The 20882-nt window shown below is 40.4% G+C and overlaps 1 protein-coding gene across 1 annotated transcript in view; it reads left to right on the forward strand.

Moving 5' to 3' along the window:
* Positions 1-20882, forward strand: part of LOC145396964 (glutamate receptor ionotropic, delta-2-like) — a 55291-nt gene that overhangs the window by 29180 nt on the left and 5229 nt on the right. Inside the window, exons 4-5 of the mRNA XM_080270196.1 lie at positions 12001-12145; positions 13875-14032. Of these exons, the coding sequence (XP_080126322.1) occupies positions 12001-12145; positions 13875-14032 (303 nt within the window). The remainder of the gene's footprint in view (positions 1-12000; positions 12146-13874; positions 14033-20882) is intronic.

Genomic DNA, 20882 nt, shown 5'->3' on the forward strand with positions numbered 1-20882 from the left:
TATTGCTATATATTGTGCTGTAATATCTGCTGATTTGTCCTGTGTCTGACTGTGGTAATATACGTGTAAAGGTTGTTGCCTAGAGTTTTTGTGTCCTGCCTCTCTTTATTGCACTAGCTCCGGTCTCGAAAGAGGACCCCGCTCCACGTTAGGTGAAATAGGAACGAGAAGTCGAGCCTAATTTCACCTAGCATTACATTATATATATATATATATATATATATATATATATATATATATATATATATATATATATATATATATATACACTATGTATTGGGCTACAGTTGATTTTAAATTGATAATTTTGTATGGCCCGCAGATGATGTTAAAAATATAATGGCCCTTAATAGGAGAAAGATTCCCCACTCCTGACCTAAAGGCTGCCCATAGCAAGAACAACTCACTGGGCAACGTCCATCCTCCACTGTACTATTGCTGCTGGAGCCTGTGGCAGTGTGGAACATGGACGTAACAATAGGAAATATTTCGTAGTGTTTCCAGATTTCCATCAGATTAGTGAAATATATTTGCACTGTACCATACGCTATAACATTAAAGTGCATGCAGATTTTAAATGTGCAATTTACAACTGGAAACTTGTTAAATGATCATAATACCGGCAAAATATAAAATATGGCAAAGCTGCAGCCTATTCAAACAATTGGAGAAGTTCAACACACCATCTAACCCTTACAGTGGCATTGGCTTCTGCTTTAAGTTACTGATAATACGGTATTTAAATAAAAGTTTCTTGACATATTTGTTTACCACTAAATTATTCAAATGGCATTTATCAAATTTTCAATAAATATTTCCTAACAATGTTGTAATATTGTTTCACTTGATCATATGGCAGATTTTATGGGATTTTCCGTTTGTTATTTCTCATTTTTTCTAAAGTCATTGCGGGCAATTTTTTCCTCTTCGAGGGCCACATGTTGCCCACAGGCTCTGCATTAGATAATATTATTCAGCAGAGAGTCAGAGACTTGAAAGTTGTTTACTCCTTCACAATAATGATGTATGGTGCATTTATATTTGTTATTTACAAATCATCTTTTAAGCTTAAAATAGTATTCTCGAAACGGAGATGTTTGATATGAACTCCACTAACTACTTCACTACTCAACCTCACCTTTAACATTAATAAACTCGTCTGGCAACAGGCAATAAAAAAAAAAAAAAATACGTTCTCGTATTGAAAAAGGTAATAACTAACACAAAAACAAAATTAGAGGCAAATTTACTGCTGGCCCTCTGCTTGCATATATAAATGCATTTGCTCATATCAAAAAGTGAATAATCTATTACAAATATTCTTTTTAATCCATGTTAACTCTCGCAGAATTCTGTGTCTCATGCCGGTCTGATAAAATCATCTGCCTTAGCTACAGTGGAATACTAAATTTAGTCTATTTTCATCTGAGAGAACTGGATCATCCCTACAACGTAAATACTAAATTATGGTTATGTGAAATTCGATGAGCTTTAGTAATGAGATAGGAAGGAGGCCATGTTGTCACTATACTCATATTACTCTAACTTGGCCTAAATTTCCCATCTCTCTATCACCACAGTAAACTAGATTACAATGCCAGTCACAGAAAAAGTCTACATAAAATACATATGGAACAGTATCACTGTTATTTTCTGTCACACCTACGTGAGATAAGCTGCAAACGGAAGAAAATCGGGGCCAAGTTAGGAAGAAAGAACTATAGTCATATTTCTCCTCTGTCTGACAACACCTGACCATCAACTAAGCTCGGATAAAAACAAATAAGACCCTATTTATCCCGACGATGAGAGGATCAGTGATAGCAATATTGAACCTGGGGCCACAATGACTTAGTCTCAGTTTAATATAATCGTCCCTCATTAGCTGGTATAGAATATTGCATTAATATTTTACAATCAAGAGAAGGTTACCCCTTGGGGTAGAGGGATTTCAAGAATACTCTCCCAGTATCCCTTCCTTTCGTATGAGGCGACTATAAGGGTTGGTGATGGGTTAGTGCCCCACACCATAAAAAGAACTAACTAAACAAGGGAACAAAGCGCCTCGGACCGTGGCGGACCGTACGTTGACGATCAAGGAAAGGATAAAGGACATTCTAAGGTTGGGAACATGGAATGTGAGAGGAGTGAATGATGAAGTGAAAGAGAGAGCGATTGTTCAGGTGCTTGAGGATGCAAGAGTGAATGTATGTGGATTGACTGAAACAAAGTGGAAAAGTGAAAGGGTGAGAGAATGGGAGTATGGATTAGGAATATGTGTGGGAGTTAATGAGAATGAGAAAGCAAGAGAGGGAGTATGTCTGAAGATAAGCAAGAAGTGGAAGAAGTATATAAGAGAGTATGGAACGGTGGGTGCATGGATTGTATGGGTGAGGATGAAAGTAGGTATACAAGCTTGAGCGATTGTATGTTTGCATGTGCCAACAGAGGGCCAAGTGGCAAGAGTGAAAAATGAGCTTTGGGCGAGCATAGAAGCATGTTTGGATAAGTCTGAGAGGAGCGAGAGAGTGTTTTTGATTGGAGACATGAATGGCAAAGTTGGAAATGTACGAGTGGATGGAGTGCTTGGTCAGTGCGGTGTGCCAGCTGAAGTTGATGGGAATGGTAGTGCTTTGGTGGACATCTGTGCTAGTAAGGGGTTGGCAATAGCCAACACCTTCTTCCGGCATAAAATGATCCACAGGTATACATGGAGAGTCATGAGGAGGATGGACGGTGAACTTGTTGAACGAAAGGCAGTAATACAGTAGATTACGTGTGTGTGGATAAGCGAATGCGAAGATAAGTGTTGAATGCAAGAGTGTGGAGACGGTGTGGGAATGGAATCTCGGACCATCACTTAGTGGTGGCCAAAGTAAGGCTGCAAAGAAAATGGGTGAAGAAATGAAGGGGAAGCCATGAGAAAACAGCTCCTGTGAAAAGAGTGGAGAAGTTGCAAGACAGTGAGAAAATGGCAGAGTATAAAAGCATAGTGGAAGAAAGATTGGGAAGGTATGAGTTAGAGCAGATGGAAAGGGTGGAAGAAGTATGCAGGATATTCACGGAAGAGATAGGCGCAGCGTGCGAGCTGGTTTGTGGAGTGAGGAGGAGATGCAGGGGATTGCAAGGGACAGCATGGTGGAATGATGAGGTGAAACGAGCTGTGGATCAAAAGAAAAAGGCATATAGTGACTGGCTAGCGAGTATAAGTAGGGAAGAAGATGAGAGAGAGAAGAGAGAGGTATATGTGAGCAGGAGAAGGGAGGTGAAGAGATTGGTGAAGGAGAGTAAGAAGAGAGTGGATGCAGAGTTTGGAGGGATCTGAGGATGAAATGGAGAGAGAGTAAGAAATTGTTTTGGAAGGAGGCAAAGCAAGTAAGACAGTGTGAAAGGAGTTATAGCAGGGGAGTGAAAGGAATAATAGATTGCTCATGGTGAAGAGAGAGAAAATGAGGAGATGGAAGGAGCACTTTGAGGATTTGCTGAATGTTGAGAGTGACAGCAGTGCGAGTATAAGTGGTTAGAAAATGGCTGGGAGAAGAAGAGATGAGAGGAAGAAGGAAGAGATCAGTAGGGCTGAAGTAGTTCAAGCAATGAAGAAGATCAAGATTGGAAAGGCCCCAGGAATTGATGGAGTGTGTGGTGAAATGCTGAAGTATGGGGGTTAGATTGTTGTGGAGTGGATATGGAAGTTGTGTAGATTGGCCTGGGAAGAGGGAAGGGTTCCAGAGGACTGAAAATCAGGTATACTGTAATTGTTTCTTTATACAAAGGAAAGGGGGAGAGAGAAGTATGTGGTAACCATAGGGGTATTTGCCTTCTTAGTATGACTGGAAAAATATATGGTGGAATATTTATTGATAGGATTAGGCATATAACAGAGGAACTAGTTGAAGAAGAACAAGGGGGATTTAGGAAGGGAAAAGGGTGTGTAAAGCAGATATTTGTTCTAAGATGTTTAGTGGAGAAGTATCTAGAGAAGAAAAAGAAAGTGTATGCTGCCTTCAAGGACTTGGGGAAAGCATATGACTGAGTAGACAGGCGAGGTATGTGGAAGATATTAAGAATATATGGAGTGGATGGGAAATTGTTGAGTCTGTGAAGAGTATGTACGAGGGAGCTAGGGATACGGTGAGAGTGGATGGTGAGCTGAGTGAGTTCTTTGATCTAAATGTTGGACTGAAACAGGGATGTGTAATGTCTCCATGGCTGTTTGATATATTCATGGATGGGGTTGTAAAGTAGGTGCAAGGTAGGGCAGTGGATAGGGGAGTGGCTCTAATGAATGAGGATGAGGTGTGGAAGATTCCACTGTTCCTGTTTGCTGATGATACAGTATTGTTGAGTGACGATGAATGGGAGTTGCAACGTTTCGTGAATGGGTTTGGGACTGTGTAAGAAGAGGGATCTGAAAGTTAATGTAAACAAGTGTTAAGTTATGATGTTTGAGAGGAATGAAGTCACAGAATTCACAGTGAGGTTGGATGGTGCGAATATGGAGAATGTGAGTGCATTCAAGTACTTGGATAGTGTGATGAGTAAGGATGGAAGTTTTGGGGATGAAGTGCTTGAAAGGGTTCAGCAGGGAAGGAAGGTTGTTGGTTCACTGAAGGCAATGGTAAGAAAAAGGAAGGTGAGTATGGAAGTTAAGAAGTCACTGCATGATAGCATTGTGATCCCGACCGTGACGTATGGAAGCAAGTCTTGGACTTTGCTGGAGGGGAACAAGTCAAGAGTGAGAGCAGTGGAAATGAGTTACCTGAAAGGAGCGTGTGAATTGACACTGAGGGACAGGTTGACGAATGAAGAAGTGAAAGAACGTATGGAGTGGATGTGGATGTGACTGAGAGAATTAGGAGAAATACACTGAGGTGTTATGGACATATGGAGAGAATGGAGATTGAAGGACTGACTAAAAGGGTGTATGTAGGTGAGGTGGAGGGATGGAGCTGAGAGGTATATGAGGGAGGAGGGAGTGAGTTGGGGGGAAGGCAGTCAAATGGTGGGTGACAGAGTGACTTGGAGGCGTTTTGTCTGCAGCCACCCTTTGCGGGATTAGGGCGTCAGGCTATAGATAGACAGATCGAAGCTACAATACATTTCCAGTATTTTACGGGTAATCTGTTAGTGATCGCTTTCCTAGTTTTAATCAGTGTGTCCTTGTTTCTGTCACTTGGAAGTATGAAACAATTAAGGACTTCTGCTTCATCATAACTTCTTCTTCCTCTTTGCAAATATTTCCACTTAGGTAAGGTAGCTGATCACTGAAATCGGTCTTAATTCTCCACTATTTCACACACAATCCATGGTCAAGTTCGTTCTCCTATCTCTCTACACGCACTCCATTTCCTGTTCGGACTCCTTCTGTTCTTTTCTACCCTGGCACCTCCATCTCCAACTACAACTTTCCAACATTTTCTTCCCTTTGAAACCTTACCTCTTGTGTCATCTTAGATATCTCAGTAACTTATGCAGTTCCTCTAGCAAAACCATCCCTTACTGTAGCCCACTTCCTGCTTTCATCAACACATGACAGCTTTCTCATATCTGTCTCATCCATTTTCCTCTCTAGTCCTCATTTCATTGGTCAGATTTTTACTCCACAAATCATAAGAGGTCTCACTACAGTTTTATTTAATTTCCTTTCAAATTTGCGTTAATTCTTTTATACCCTCACACCCCCGGCACCTTACCTAAATTATTCTGCTCTTTACCTGTTTACCTTAGAGTTATATCTCCATTTGATTTTGAAAATGATCCTAAATACCTGAATTTCTCTGCCTTCTCAACTATTTCCCCCTGAAGTTTTTTTTTTTTTTTTTTTTTTAATGCAAGGAAGAAGGAACCAACGCCAGGAGTCCGCAAACCATTCCTTCCAAGGAAAAAAAAAAAAGAGCCAAGTTCAAGATCTGTTCATTTTGAGATGCCTGGACACACTGCGTTTGAAAGACTGGATATCATAGTAAGTAGGAAATACAGACAAAGGAAGATGGTTCCAGAGTTGACCTGTTCCATAATTTAAGGACTTTTGCATTAGAGAGTGGGACAGAAAATGGATGACAGTTTGTTCCTAGACGGGTGCTATGAGCCCATTGTACAAGTGGAGGGATGCAAGCAGGCAGTTCAGAGGAGCAGTGACCTTTGAAGCAGCGACAGAAAAGAGATAAAGATGCAACAGTGCGGCGAAGAGACTGAGGTTGAGGGGAGCCAGTAAGAGGAGGAGAGTTAATGAGACAAAAAGATTCTGACTTCACCCTATTGTGAACAGCTGTATGTGGGGAGCCTCCCCACACATGAGAGTTGTACTCCACACAGGGGTGAATAAAACCCGTGTCCCTGTGTATAAAGTCAACAACTGTGCAGGTGTAAAGAAGGTATGGAGTTGGCTTTGCACACCTAGTTTCTTGGATGTAGATTTTGCAAGAGATGTAATATGATCATTCCAAGATAAATCCCAGGAGAATGAAACCCCAAGTATGTTTAACCCATGGCTTGCGAGCCACAGCTCAGGCTGTGCTGGCCGTGCATCATCGTAAACAATTGGATCCCTACGCAAACTTACACATGGCACTACGCAAAGACAGAGAGAGCGAGATTTTTTTTCTTCTCACCAGATGATGCCCTGGATGTTTATCTTCAAGTTTATAATAAGCAAAAATTTAAAAAAACAACATCTTTTTTTCCTTCATGTTTTGTGCACCACGGGGTGGAACAAAAAGGGATAATTGCACAATCCATGGGTTAATGATGACGTAGGATTGAGCTGGATATTATTAAACATTCGTGGGTACTCTTGTATAAGATTTTGTTGGGCTGATAGGTGTAAGAACTGAGTCTTTGATGCATTAAAAACAACAAAATTACTTTTACCCCAGTCAGAAATGTGAGCCAAGTCAGACATTAGGTGTGCTATAGCCTCATCCCTTGTTTGTTGAAGTAACTGCTAAGATGGACGTTGTGGGAACCGAATGGAAAGGTGAAGGTGAAATCATCAACATATGAGTGGATAGGATTAAATGTACAGCTTAGAAGGTCATTGATGAATGAAAGGAAGAGAGTTGGTGGAAGGGCAGAGCCATAAGGATCACCACTATTGACAGACCTAGGAGAAGAACGGTGACCGTCTACAACAATAGCTATAGAACGACCAGAAAGGAAGCTATAGATGAAAGCACAGATAGAAGGAGAGAAACCACAAGATGGCAGTTTGGAAATTAAAGATTTATGCCAGATCCGATCGAAAGCCTTTGAGATGTCAAGTGCAATGGCAAAGCTTTTGCCAAAGTCCCGAAAGGTGGATGACCAGGAGTCTGAAAGATAGGTGAGAAGATTGCCAGTGGAGCATCCCTGAAAGAACCCATACTGGTGATCAGAAAGAAGGTTGTGATAGGAAATGTGCTTTAAACTTTTCTGTTAAGAATAGACTCGAAAACTTTTGAGACACAGGATGTTAAAAGAATTGGGCGAAATTTAGAGCGTTGGGAATGGTCACCCTTCTTTGGGACAGGCTGAATGAGAGCAAACTTCCAGCAAGAAGGAAGGGGGCAGGTTGATAGACAAAGGCGAAAGAGATTACCTCGGCAGGGTGTAAGCACAGAAGCACTGCAAATGTGGACAACAGGAGGGACGCCATCAGGCCAATATGCCTTGTTAGTACTGAGGTCAGTGATGGCAGAAAATACATCAGTTGAAGACATTTTGATGTCAGCCATTTGAAAGTCAGAGGGGGTAAGTGATGTAGGAACAGTGCCGAAATCGTCTAAGCTGGAATTGGAGGAGAAAGATGAGCAAAGAGAGCTGCTTCATCAGTAGAAGAAATAGCTACAGATCGATCACAGTAGTAAAGAGGAGGGAAGGATGATGAGTTAAAGTTGTTAGAAAGGTTTTTGGCATGGTGCCAGAAGGAGAGGGAAGAATTCGACTTGGAGAGTTGAGAATATTTAGTATGGATCAAATTATTTTTAGCAGAGCAAAGGACAGACTTAGCACAATTCCTGGCAGAAATAAAAAAGAGATGTGATTCAGAGGTGGGTTGGCTCTGATACCTTTTATAGGCCTTTTCCTTGTGGACAGCATTAGAACAAGCGTGATTAAACCAAGGGTTTTTTGCATTAGTCAGAGGATATCAGAATGGAATGTATGCTTCCATGCCCAAGAGAATAACCTCCGTAATGCGTGTGGCACACTCAAATGGCTCCAGGTCATGGAAGTAATAATCATTCCACGGAAAATCAAAGAAGTACTGTCTGATGGCCTCCCAATCAGCAGCTCCAAAGTGCCACAACTAACGTTTCTTTGGAGGGTCCACAGGCCGTACTGGAGCGATGGGACAGGTTAAGGTAGTAAGACAGTGATCAGAGGAGCCCAATGGAGAAGAAAGATTTACAGTGTATGCAAAAGGATTAGTTGTAAGGAAAATTCAGGTATGTTGGAACTCTCTTCAAGGTGGTCAGGGAATACTGGCAGGGTGCTGTGCAAACTGCACTCGGTCAACCCGCCCTGTCCTGGAGACGTGAATTCACGTCCTCACATGATGGGGACTCATATCCCGGAGACGTAAATTAATGCTGCAACATAGCAAGGTCCCTAATTTGCACAATTTTCAATTTTCGCTAGTGATTTTTGGCATGTATACATGGGACACCTTCCTCTACAAGATGCCAGGCAGGGACAATGCCTTACCCAGCATGACCTCCTCCCCCCCCCTGCATGACCTTTTCTCAGCAATTCACCTGTTATCAGTGACCTGGCCAGTAAAGCCATGTCATGCCACGGTACGAAATTCAGGCCCAGAGTGATTCCCCAATCGATGACAATGTGGAGGACAAACATTAGAGGAAGAAACAGTCAGAAATGATCAGGTAATGTGGCAAAAAAAGGTCAGGAATGGTGATGAGTTAGTGAGTGAAACAATGCTTATAATGCCTATATTACCGTTTGAAAACCAATATACTCTCGTACTACATATAAATTCGTACCAAATAAATAAATAAATACCGTTTATGAGTGGTGTAGAATAGTTATCCTCCCATGGAACTCGTTTTCTTTGCAGCCAGCCTGATAGAAAACCCTGCAAGGTAAGGAGGTACTCAACCTGGATCGAGTATTTTAAACCTCAGGTGAGCGATTTCTCTATGAATTTTCGATGTTTCTCAGCAAAAGCGGATGTTTGAGCCAAAAAATAAAAACGGTCCAAAAATGTCGGGACTGTGGCATACCACTCCCCAGAAAACGTCGGGATGGGGCAAGTTAAGAATAGAAAAGATGTAGGCTTGTTTACCAGGTAGATCAGTGAAAGGAGAGAAGAGCCACAGGTGGTGGTGAACATTGAAATCTCCTAGAATGGAGATTTTGAAGAAAGGAAAAACGGATAGGATGTGTTCCATCATAGAAATAAGATAATCGAAGACTTTTTCATACTCAATACAATTAGGGGATAAGTAAACAGAACACATATAATTAGTCAAAGAATGACAAGAACGCTGAAAGCAGAGAGTAGAGAATTCAGAAGAATCAAGTTCACGAACACGAGAGCAAGATAAGTCGTTGCATTCATATACACAACAGCCACCTCTGGCTTTGAAATGAGTTTAGAGAAAGTAGGAGATACAGAAAAGGGTTTGCTATCAGTTGCCTCAGACAGCTGAGTGTCAGTTATGAAGAGGAGGTGAGGTTTAGAGGAGGAGAGGTGGTGCTCAACAGAGGAAAGGCTGCAAATGTTGCAGAGATGAAGAAGTGAGTCAGACAGTAGTTCCAGACAGCTCATTGTGTCATCACCGGGAGAGAGGCAGATGGTTGGGGCATTTATGGCCCCCCCCCACCTGCAGACTCCAAGGCTTGGTTTTGAGACGATGGTGAGGACATTTAAACCCTCCCCCCAGGGGACTTCATTTTATTTTATTTTTTTAAATTATGAAAAGGAAATGTAGTGTGTAATGTGCATGTACTTTGGTGCTGATAGTCAGAGAAACTTGTACTGGAGAGCATGCTGGCCTACTCTCTGTGTTACTGAGACACTGAAAAAGTTCAGCAAAGGGGGATGGTCGGGAAGTAGTCCCGAGGGATAATGAAACGAAAGCTCCAGTTCTCCCTGTCATCAGCTTTCCATCCACCTTGGGAGTACTGCCCTGCTCGACTGGTGGACATTATCTCCCTGAGTATCCATATTATAACTCTCGTGTTACGCTTTTCTATTCATCTTCAGCCCTGTAGCGTCTAAGGCCTCTATCTTTCCAACCTCCTCCTCGTCGCCCCCTCTCTGGACTCTTATTATAATACCACGTCATCGGTAGACATTATATTCCAGGCCTAGGTGCTTGCCCATGTTCTTCGGCCCTGACCAGACTAATAGGTAAATAATTTTAAGATGACCGACTGTCACTTATTATGTCCCTATCAAACCAACAGCTCCATAGCTATTTGCAGGCTCTTCATAATCATTTTTTATCAGCTTTACCTATCCTTCTGGTGTGCCCTTTTCTCTCAGACATCCCCAAACTATCGTGGTACTTTTTTACCGTAATCTTTTCTTGCAGATCTCTAACAGCTATGAGGAATCCCTTTCTCTTTCTCTCTCTCTCTCTCTCTCTCTCTCTCTCTCTCTCTCTCTCTAAATTAGTTATTGAGGCACTCGTATCCGTTTCCAAAAAGGTGTTCACCGTTCACATATTATTTGGCCTAATTTATAAACAGAAATATTCAAGACTGTGCCACTACGATCTGAGGACGTCACATTCATTTCACATCAAATCCTTGGAGACGATTTTGATAAACGAAGGAAAGATATCTATTGATGATCATAATACTGAGGTCCCTTCAGTTCGAAAAGTTTCCTAAACTGAAGTAAATCACCTGAGGGTACAACCAATAAACTGAAAAAAAAAAAAAAAACGCAATGTGGTTCGACCGATTAACCTCGACAAACCTGATGGCGAGTTTTTCTGTACTTTGTGTTGCCACCCCCTGAAAATTGTATTAATTTTTGGTGGAAAATTGTATTAAATTTTGGAGAGCACTCCTTTAGTCAGAGAGACAATGGAAAATATCTATTAACTGAATCAAGATCTCTGGAGGTATCAAGAATATACTAAAAATAGATGTTCTTTCGTTAAGATGGATAACTAAGCCATATGAATAGTACGCCTCATCTGAACATGGAACCACAACAGTGTGTGACGGATGTCCGGCAGTTGGTGGCATGAAAGCCTTGATGCATTCACATATTCGGTGAAGGCAATAAAATAAAAGAACAGGGTTGCCAAAGCTAGACCTACGTTTTACATGTGTGATGACGGCTATAACCTCAGTGAATGAGGCTGGGAGTTATTAGTTCATATATAGGAAATTATAGCTACACGTTTACATGTTTAATTGTGACCGTAGCATGAGTGTATGGGGTTTGCAGTAAATAGTTGAAATATTGAAAGTGTAGCAAGACCTCCACTTCACACTTATGCTATCGCACTTTATAAGACGTAATACTGCTCATTCGTAAGACATAGTTTCTGCTGACCATTTTTACCCATATACTTTACAGAATGGTATTCATAGTGAGGGAACCACAGTAAACAAACATCTCTTGTTAATAGATCAAAGCTTTTCCATACTGTTGCCCGTGCAGTTTAAGAAAGCTTTGAGCTATCACACTGACTACACAGGCAATGATGGAACTCTCATTTTGCTGTCGACTCCTGGCGTAACTTAAACTTGTTTTTGACAGAGGAAGAAATGACGCTGGAAACTTCGTTCTGTGTTTCCGTTTTCTTCAAGCAGATAGCATAATTATACTCTACGACAATTTTCTTCTGATGCCAAAGATATGTGTTTTGTAGAAGGACAGGAAACACAGAAAAACTTTCCACTCACTTTCCCTTGTATTCCCTGCAATAACATTTCAAATGGTTGAAAAGCCCACCTCAGGTATGTAGGGATAAAGGGTGCGGAGAAACTATAGTTCACAACTTTCCTCTCTCCTTATGGCTGCCACAACGGGATGAGAAGGTGGGTACGTTCGAGTGGCCACCTGCTGTTTTATATATGCGTAGCAGCGACAAAAGTCCGTACCTATATGGCCGCGATGTTGAGGTGTTAAGGGCACTTGCCGCTGCTGCCAACTTCACCATCAACTTTGTTGAGGTTCCGCCAGGTGGGTACTTGGAGCCTGTGTAGACTCGATTTGTGATATCATTTGTGCACACACTATTTGCCTGAATATACTAATGTATTTAAACTAAAAGTCTGTTAATGTTCTGCACTTCCTATTTCTCTTTTCATGTCGTCATCTGATGTTTCTTTTAGGTCACTGTATAGCTGTCATTGTATTGGCTATTGTTCTTCATCCAGAAACAGTAGTAGGAGTTGTTAATCAGGGTCTGGTCATTTGACAAGTTTTTGCCATTTATTTATCGTTTCCTTTTGAGTACAGTATATCTAGCCCTAATAGTTCATACGTTGATAAAACTACCCTTCAGTTTGTAGGCCCCCGTGACCTCTTGACCTCATCCATTCAATCAGTCACTACAACAGCCACGGGGTGAGTCTTCAGCAAGCCTGATCTCTGATTTGTCTCTTCTTGCTGGGAAGAAAAATTTATTAATCCAAATGTCTCCCTCCCCCTCCCCTCTCCCCCAAAAAAAAAAACAGTCACTCCAGGTCGCAACTGGACATAATACTGCTCATGGCATCCAGTTACCTTCAAGTACACTAAACTCAGACTTTATCGTCTCTCAGTATCCTTGGTGTACTTTTCATCTCGTGACATGTACTGGAGAGCTCACATTGCTCCTCCTCCAAAAAGACTTTTGCGGAGTTTAAGTGTGCTGGACTGACTCTGTACATTATCTCCCGGCAGTCAGTTGCCGACTTTGTAAGGGAGCCATATTCTTCCCTGTATGAATGCAGCTCTCGTGTGTGTGTGCATGGGGTTGAAGGTTAAGGTATATAAAATACAGCATTTCTAAACCGGATGGAGTCAACCGCTTTTCGTCACATCAACTAACCCCTCTCTGAATCCCTTGAGCCTCTCTCTTCACCATAATGTTGCCTCTATCTTTGTTCCTGTCTGTCTGTCTGTCTGTCTGTCAGTCTCTCTCTCTCTCTCTCTCTCTCTCTCTCCTAGTGTTCACAGTTCCTCTGAAATTTTGTAAAACTCTCCATCCTCCTGTACGGTGGACATGCAGCACCCATCTTGACACGTTTTCACTCATTTTCTGTTCTGCTCTCTAATGCAAAAGTTAACCAGATTCTCTGTCTTCGTCTGTCAAACTGGTCAACTCAAGGGCTGCCTTCTTCAGTCATTCATTTTCTCACGGCCTTTAACCAACATATCCAGCTTTCTCAAGATGACTCAATCTTCAGTTTTGCTCAGCTTTATTTGGAAGGAACAAGATCTGTTGGTTCTACTTGGGAATCCCCCCACCCCAACACACATACATATATATTTATGATGACCAGTGAGAGTTAAGCCAGTGTAATGAGAGACCAGCTATAAACTAAAGTAATTTTCCCCTGAACTGGGCTACGTGAGCCGACACTGAACTGACCTAAAGTGACGTGATAGAAATGAAAATGTTCTGACTGCGTCGGTTGCGCCTGATTTGCTGTCTGTAACTGTAAACAGAAAATGAATTTGCTTTATTCTCGTACTGGCATTCACAATCAACAAAGAACACAGATACTCAGCACATTTAATATACTAATAAGACTTTGGGTCGGGCTAATTCTTTACGAGAATATGTGGTAATAAAAATATTAAAAACACTTGCTGTAAAATACCTGCATGTTATAATGAATTCCAAAATTGACTGAGATACATAACTTGAAATAATCTCATCTCTCTACCACCCGATACCTTACTAATGTTGATATCTTAACAGGTGAGATTTGGGGTACACGACATCCTAACGGGACTTGGAATGGTTTGGTTGGCATGCTTGGGAGTGGCGCTGCTGACCTCGGCATTGCCAACCTTTACATCACTTCTCTCTCTGATCGCCAAGACTACCAGCATTTCAGTGCTCCGTTTGACCATGTGGTATATAATGACAGAATCGATTGTATGGCATTGAATTCTCTTAAATGCAGTTTTAGGGTGTGAGGTGCCTTTCCCTCTTACAGAATCAAGGAATAATCTTGCCTCACGAAATTGTCTCGAATTCTGCTAGAGAGGAAGCCTTTATTGGCTGGGACAAATATAATCGAGTAACTCCGCCCAGTTGTACAGACATTCCTCAGCTCCCTCATTATTTTCCGGGAGGCATATGATGAACTACAGAAGTAGGGTAACTTTAATTTGCAGTTCATAGGGTTCACGTCCAGATGAACCTAAGACCGCAACAACAAGTATCTGGTATGCATATCTCTCAATAAAATATGTCCTATAATATGTATGATCTTTTGAATAATTAGCTAATTGGTTTCATTGCCTAAATATATGAGTTATGTTCACTCTGAAGTCTTGAGCTGACCAGCACCAAAAGAACTGCACCACCCAGGGGTTTGATTCATTCATAAATCACGTGGTGTACCCAAATTCAAGGTGACTGGTCGAGCTGCGAATCATCAGGAGTCAAACGTCACAGGTAACGGCGGCATACTATACAGTGATGATAGAGATTGCGGTATTGGAGAGGGACGCCTGGGCAGTGAACCTGCCTGGTTATGCAAACATCCTTCAATCCCATCCCTATCCCTTAAACAGGAGGATGGTGGACTGCAAAAGAAGAGCAGCTTTGACCTGCAGTCAATTGGGTTCAAGTTAAGTTAGGTCTTTGGCTGCATCGACCACTACTACTACTACTACTACAACTACTACTAATCGTATTAATACTACAACTGCTACTACAGAGTCTGCGTCGGTTCGCCAGTCAGTTGGGACCGGTGACTACATATCCCCGAAGAATACTTCATACACTCAGTCTGGCCCCTCCATTAAAAGCACATCTTCATCACAGGACTTTACCCCTTGTGTACACAAATATTATCATAAAAACTAGTAAAAACATCTCACGAAAAACTAAAATCTCGGTGCAAGGTGTTCTGTATTATAAGAGGAATTGGTTGGTAACAGAGCTCAGAAGAAGTCAGTTGTTATAGACGTGGCTGAGGTACTATGAATGCTTCGGCGTCTGCATAACTCAGATTTACTTTGTATTCTATGAAAATGTATACCTTGCCTGTATTGTGTAAAAATATAATCACTGTCCCTGTTCTTTACTCTGTTTCCAGTCCAGTGAATTATTGCTATTTTCTTTATGTCCGTTATCAGTCAGGTTCGGAACCAAAAAATCTTAGATGTGATACCCATATCATAGTATACCTGTTTTTTTAGTATGTTCACCAGTGAAGAGTTTTCGAATGATAATTCTTTGCTGTTGGAATGGACATGTCACCAGTATATGAAGGAATACTAAACAATGTGTTCATTACTGATAATGGCACCTAGATCCCCTTCAGCATTTCCTTCCGTCAGTGTCGTATCAAACTTTAAATAAAAGTTACCATTAAATGTCATATATGGAGAATTTTATCAATCATCGTTGGGTCTGGTTAGTACTTGGATGGGTGACCGCCTGGGAACACCAGATGCTGTTAGCATCCCTATTTGTCAAGTGGGGTTGGTGGAGGATTGGTGCCCCTCCCTGTAAAACAATTAACTCTAAGCCCTTGGCAAACCCGTTTGGGATACATGGCGTCTGGCAATGAATGAATGAATGAATGAATTTTAAAAATTGCTTGAATTTATATTTAAATAATATTGGAAGGATTCACCGTCGTCTTAGGTACAGTCATTGCTTTACTTGCAATTGTCGTAGCACCAGCATATTTAATTACTTTACTAATGGCTGTATTTTCTGAATAGTGATATAAAGAGAGACAAGAAGAAGCATTCAGAGAGTGCAACACCCGTGCCTCCCAGTTGGTCCAAGAGCTGAATATTTAACTTTGTACAATGACCTTGACTTTCCACCAGTTGCTCTCAGTATCGAAGTACTTCATCTTTGTCTGGTCCTTAACTCTTCCACCAAGTTTGCCCCAAATCGGAATAATGCTGTTTAAGATGACTTTGCTCCATAACCCTGAAATTTGATATTGTGATCTTGATATTTGACTGATTTTTTCTCACAACTGGATCCCTTGATCCTCATCGAACACCAAACCTATCCACAAAGTTGGTTTAAATCCATATTTTTAACTTGACCTTGCCATATGACCTTGACCTTTGAGTTATAATTTTCTGAAACAATATCTCAGTCCTATCGATGATGCTCAACCCTTCCACCAAATTTGGATCTACTCACATCAAATCTGTTTTAATTAAATAGTTTGAACACAGAAACATGTGTAAAGCTTAGACTTTGCTCTGTCTCCTTGACCTTTGCGGCACAATTAACTCATCATCTAAGTTTGGTCTCAATTAGACAAAAAAGATTTAAACTGACATTGCTGGGTCAAACTTTGACAAAGCAATGGGTCCTACTACTCTCACAAAGAAATGGTGAACACCATGTCTAAAAAACTTCTCTGCCAAGTTTAGTTAAAATGGAACAGAAACTGTATGATTTATTTTGTTCACACACACACACACACACACACACACACACACACACACACACAAAATGCTTGGTGGCTCAGCGGTAACACTCTCGCCTGCCATCTGTTACACAGGGTTTCGTGCCTTCCTTAGGTTGCGTAAAGCTTCACTGACGAAGTGAGTGGTTACTGTCTCCCTTGAGCATGGAGATGGGTGTGTGCATGTATGAAGGTCACAGTCTTGCCCTTAGATCGGACTATATGAGCTCTCAGCGCTCTTCCGGGAGGGTTTAAGCTGATGATCACGATCATATTGTGATCCTATTAACTGACCCGGTGAATTACACACACACACACACACACACACACACACACACACACACACACACACACACATACACACACACACACACACACACACACACACACACACACACACACACATGCCAAGCAAAACAACACCCTTTCTTGCATCGCACCCTCGAGTGTAAAAACAAAATCTGGTCAAAGATTTATCCTTGAGGAGCTCCACTAATAATTTATAGCTAGTTTGAACATTATTATCACTGTTAATTGTTTGCGATCTGGGAACATAAGTCAACCATAAAATCGTGAACTTTTACATTCTCTGTTTATCAGTCATTTACTGAGAACTTTATCATAAATTTTCTGAATATCTGCTGAAACAAAGTTGGATGGTGTTTGTCACGGGGTTTTTAAAATAAATGCAGTTATTAAATGATAATGTTCAATGATACTGAAGAGCAGGGACAATGAATTGTCTTGCTAAATCAAGCAATGATTACTTTATGCCGGCCGCTTCGCTGACTCTCTCAGAACGAGAATTTATAAACTTTCTCAACAGTACACAGCAGAGACTAATTTCTCACAATTGCTGTTTATTAGTACTGTTAGCCTCTGGAGAAAGTTACTTCACCCCTGACAATAAATATCTAATACTATTAATATTATCAGGTTCTTGCTGATGCGTAACTCCTAGAAGGCACAACGTATTTTAAGTTTAATACAACAAGACTGGCCTAAGTACCAGTTATGAAAGGCAAAACTTTTATGCAAGCTAGGAGCTATAAGGGAAATAAGCTTAACTGTGGAGAAATGAAACACAAGTTTACATTACATTAAGCTCAAGAAAAAGAACTGTTAAATTTATTGATTACAAAGAAATAAATTTGATGTTACATTTCAAATGAATTCAAAATAAAGAGATCGCACTCACTCACTCAAAAGCTAAATTCTTAAACCTAGGAAAAACAACATGCAGCGCAGCCGGCCAGCATGTGAGGAAAACAGCACACTTAACTAAACTCTTAAGTCTAGGAAAACGAAAAGAAAATACTCGTCAAGGTAGCGTATCACCAAAGAAGGGTGGGAGCCTGGAGAACTGTAGTCTAGTGGAGCCTGGGTGCTAGATGACCTCTCACTACTGGAGCACAGAACCTCACTCCATCGCGACAGACCAAAGACTGCATTCAAATACGACGTATGGGGTAATGCACAGGCCACCCGGAAGAAGGCGTGGCCAACGGTTGAGGCAAGCAGGGGCGAACAATAAAGAAACAATAATATTGCTCAGTAGAGCACTTAATGACGTGTATTAGAACGGTCACTTTTGAAACAGTGACGAATGTTTTGAAAAAAGTATACCACCGAAATGGAGAGAGAAACGGTTAATTGAACGATACACAGTGAGTTTTCCACTAATAGTTCGTGGTTTCTCACAAAAGGAAAATGTCGCGAATTTGATTCGTGACAGTGTTTTTGCATCCAAATTAAAATAAATCTAGTGTGCTGTGGTATCCGGAGTCGCCCCGGTAAAACCCTATGATCGTGCACATCAGCATTGCCTGGGACCCTCGATGGCCACTCCCTCTGTGGGAAATGACCACCGAAGTCTCATTTTACCCACTGAACCTATATTCCTTCTTGGGCATATTCCTCTGGAGATATGCTCCCCATAGACCATTTCCTCTCGTGGACCTATTCCAATCGACCTATTTTTCCGCTACTAATATACCCAACTACTCACCCGCCCCACCCTACCCGTTTTTAAACTGATAATGATATGGATTAAAAAAAAAAAAAAGACACTTGGCTACCATGTTTCCACGATGCTCACTTGATTATTTTTAATTAGTTCTGATACTGGCCATCATGGTCGACACTTTATAAATCTAAATTTGTAAGAAGTTACTCCTGTTACAACTTAAAAAAAAAAAAAAGGTTCAATATGAATCACTTGATTTCTATAAAGGCCAGACAGAGTGATAGCCAACTTCTCTGTCCGTCTGTCTGTATATATATATATATATATATATATATATATATATATATATATATATATATATATATATATATATATATATATATCAGAAAAGAATAACACAATTACAAATGCCCTGGTTATCAACATCAGTAAATATAGGAATTGACCGTAGAAAGGTGGGTTGCACAGCCAGATTCAATTTCATAAGTGAAAGAAAGAAGATGATTAAAGATTAAAAGATATGCCCAATGAAAATAAAACGAAAACAAAGCTGCCTTTCAGTTAGAAATAATGAATAAACTTCAGGCTCTAAGAAACGCTGAATGGAACATCGATGAGTTGTATGACAGACTAACAAAAGTGCTTAGTGAATGAGCGGAGGTTATAGGGAAGCTTAATATAACCTAAGCCAAGAAGTATGCGGAAAAGACACTCGAGCTCATGAAGAAAAGAAAGGAAATGAAAATGAAAACATAGAAAGATTAAGTAGAACGAGCGGAAGTAAAATAGCTTATCAGCAAGGAACAAAGAGACGAAAAATGAGTGGGAAACATTGATCACATCAAAGAAATAATCAAAAAAGGAAAAAGTCTGAAACAAGTCCGAAGTAAAATGGCTCTTGGTAGCAACAAATTATATCACTGAAAGACAAAAACGGTGAAATCGTTAAATGAAGAGATAAGATGGTGAAGAGAGTTGAAAAATATTACAAAGATCTGTATGCATCAAAGAAAATAGTACCAACAGCTAACTTTTAATTGGACATGCGTGAAATACCTGAGGTGACACCAGACGAAGTAAAAATTTTTCTTAATAATATGAAAACAGGGAAGGCTCCAGGAGATAATGAAATTGTAGCAGATTTACTGTTGGATGCAGAACAAGTACTAAACATGCTCGCCAACGTATTTACTCAGTGTATAAAAAAGAAGATAATTCCTAACAAATGGTGTTATCCAATAGTTATTTTACATTTCAAAAAAGGCGACTCAAAAGATCTTAGTAACTATCGACCCATTAGCTTTTTATCAGTCATTTACAAACTCTTCACCGAAGTCTTTACGAGCAGAAAAACTACAAACTTGGAAAAAAAAAATAATAATAATGAAAAGACAGGATTCCAAAGCGGGTATTCGACTACTGATCACCTTCACACAATGAATCAGTTAACTGAGAAAACTACAGACTATAATAATCCACTTTGCTTTGGTTTTGTTGACTGCGAAAAGGCTTTTGACTCAGTGGAGCACACAGCAAATATAAATTCATTGCAAGAACAAGGAGAAAATGAGAACATTGTAAAACTGCTCGAAAACATATATGAAGAGAGAACTGCTAACGTTAAATTGCATAAAGACTCTGCAAAAATTAACACTGAGAAGGGAGTGCGTCAGGGAGATTCAATTTCACTTAAATTTTTTTTCACAGCAAGACTAGAAATTATTCTTAGAAAGCTAGACTGAGAAAACAAAGGAGAAAACATAGATTAAGAAAAGCTAAACCATTTGAGATTTACAGATGACATGGTCGAAATCTCAGAAAGAGCAGAGACACTGCAAGAAATGTTCAATGACCTGAGCAGAGAAAGTCTCAAAGCAAGGCTAAAGATGAACCGGGGTAGTACTAAACAAACGTTTAATCCACATATAACATAGAGCATCATCAGAATAAGCGAAGAAATTCTTCAAGTCGAGGAGTACAGTGCCTTGTGAAAAATATTAAAATTAACGAATGACCATGATAGCGAAAAAAGGGGGGAGGATGCAATAAAACTGGATGTAAAGCTTTCGGTAAACATAGAGACATTATGAGAAGTGTGTGTATATATATATATATATATATATATATATATATATATATATATATATATATATATATATATATATATATATATATACAGGGTGTAACGCGACGTATGACAAAAACTCACACCAGTGATCTATCATGCAATTTTGAGTATATTTTGTCCTATAACATATACTCTCTGTGGCCCCAGTTCAGTACCCAGCATTCGGCTGTTTGAGTGTAAAAGTTGTGGCTGCATAGGTGCCATCGTGTGAGAGCTTCG

This window comes from Coenobita brevimanus, chromosome 40 (genome assembly GCF_032717465.1).
Source record: "Coenobita brevimanus isolate Jiangsu-jjx chromosome 40, ASM3271746v2, whole genome shotgun sequence".
NCBI lineage: Eukaryota > Metazoa > Arthropoda > Malacostraca > Decapoda > Coenobitidae > Coenobita > Coenobita brevimanus.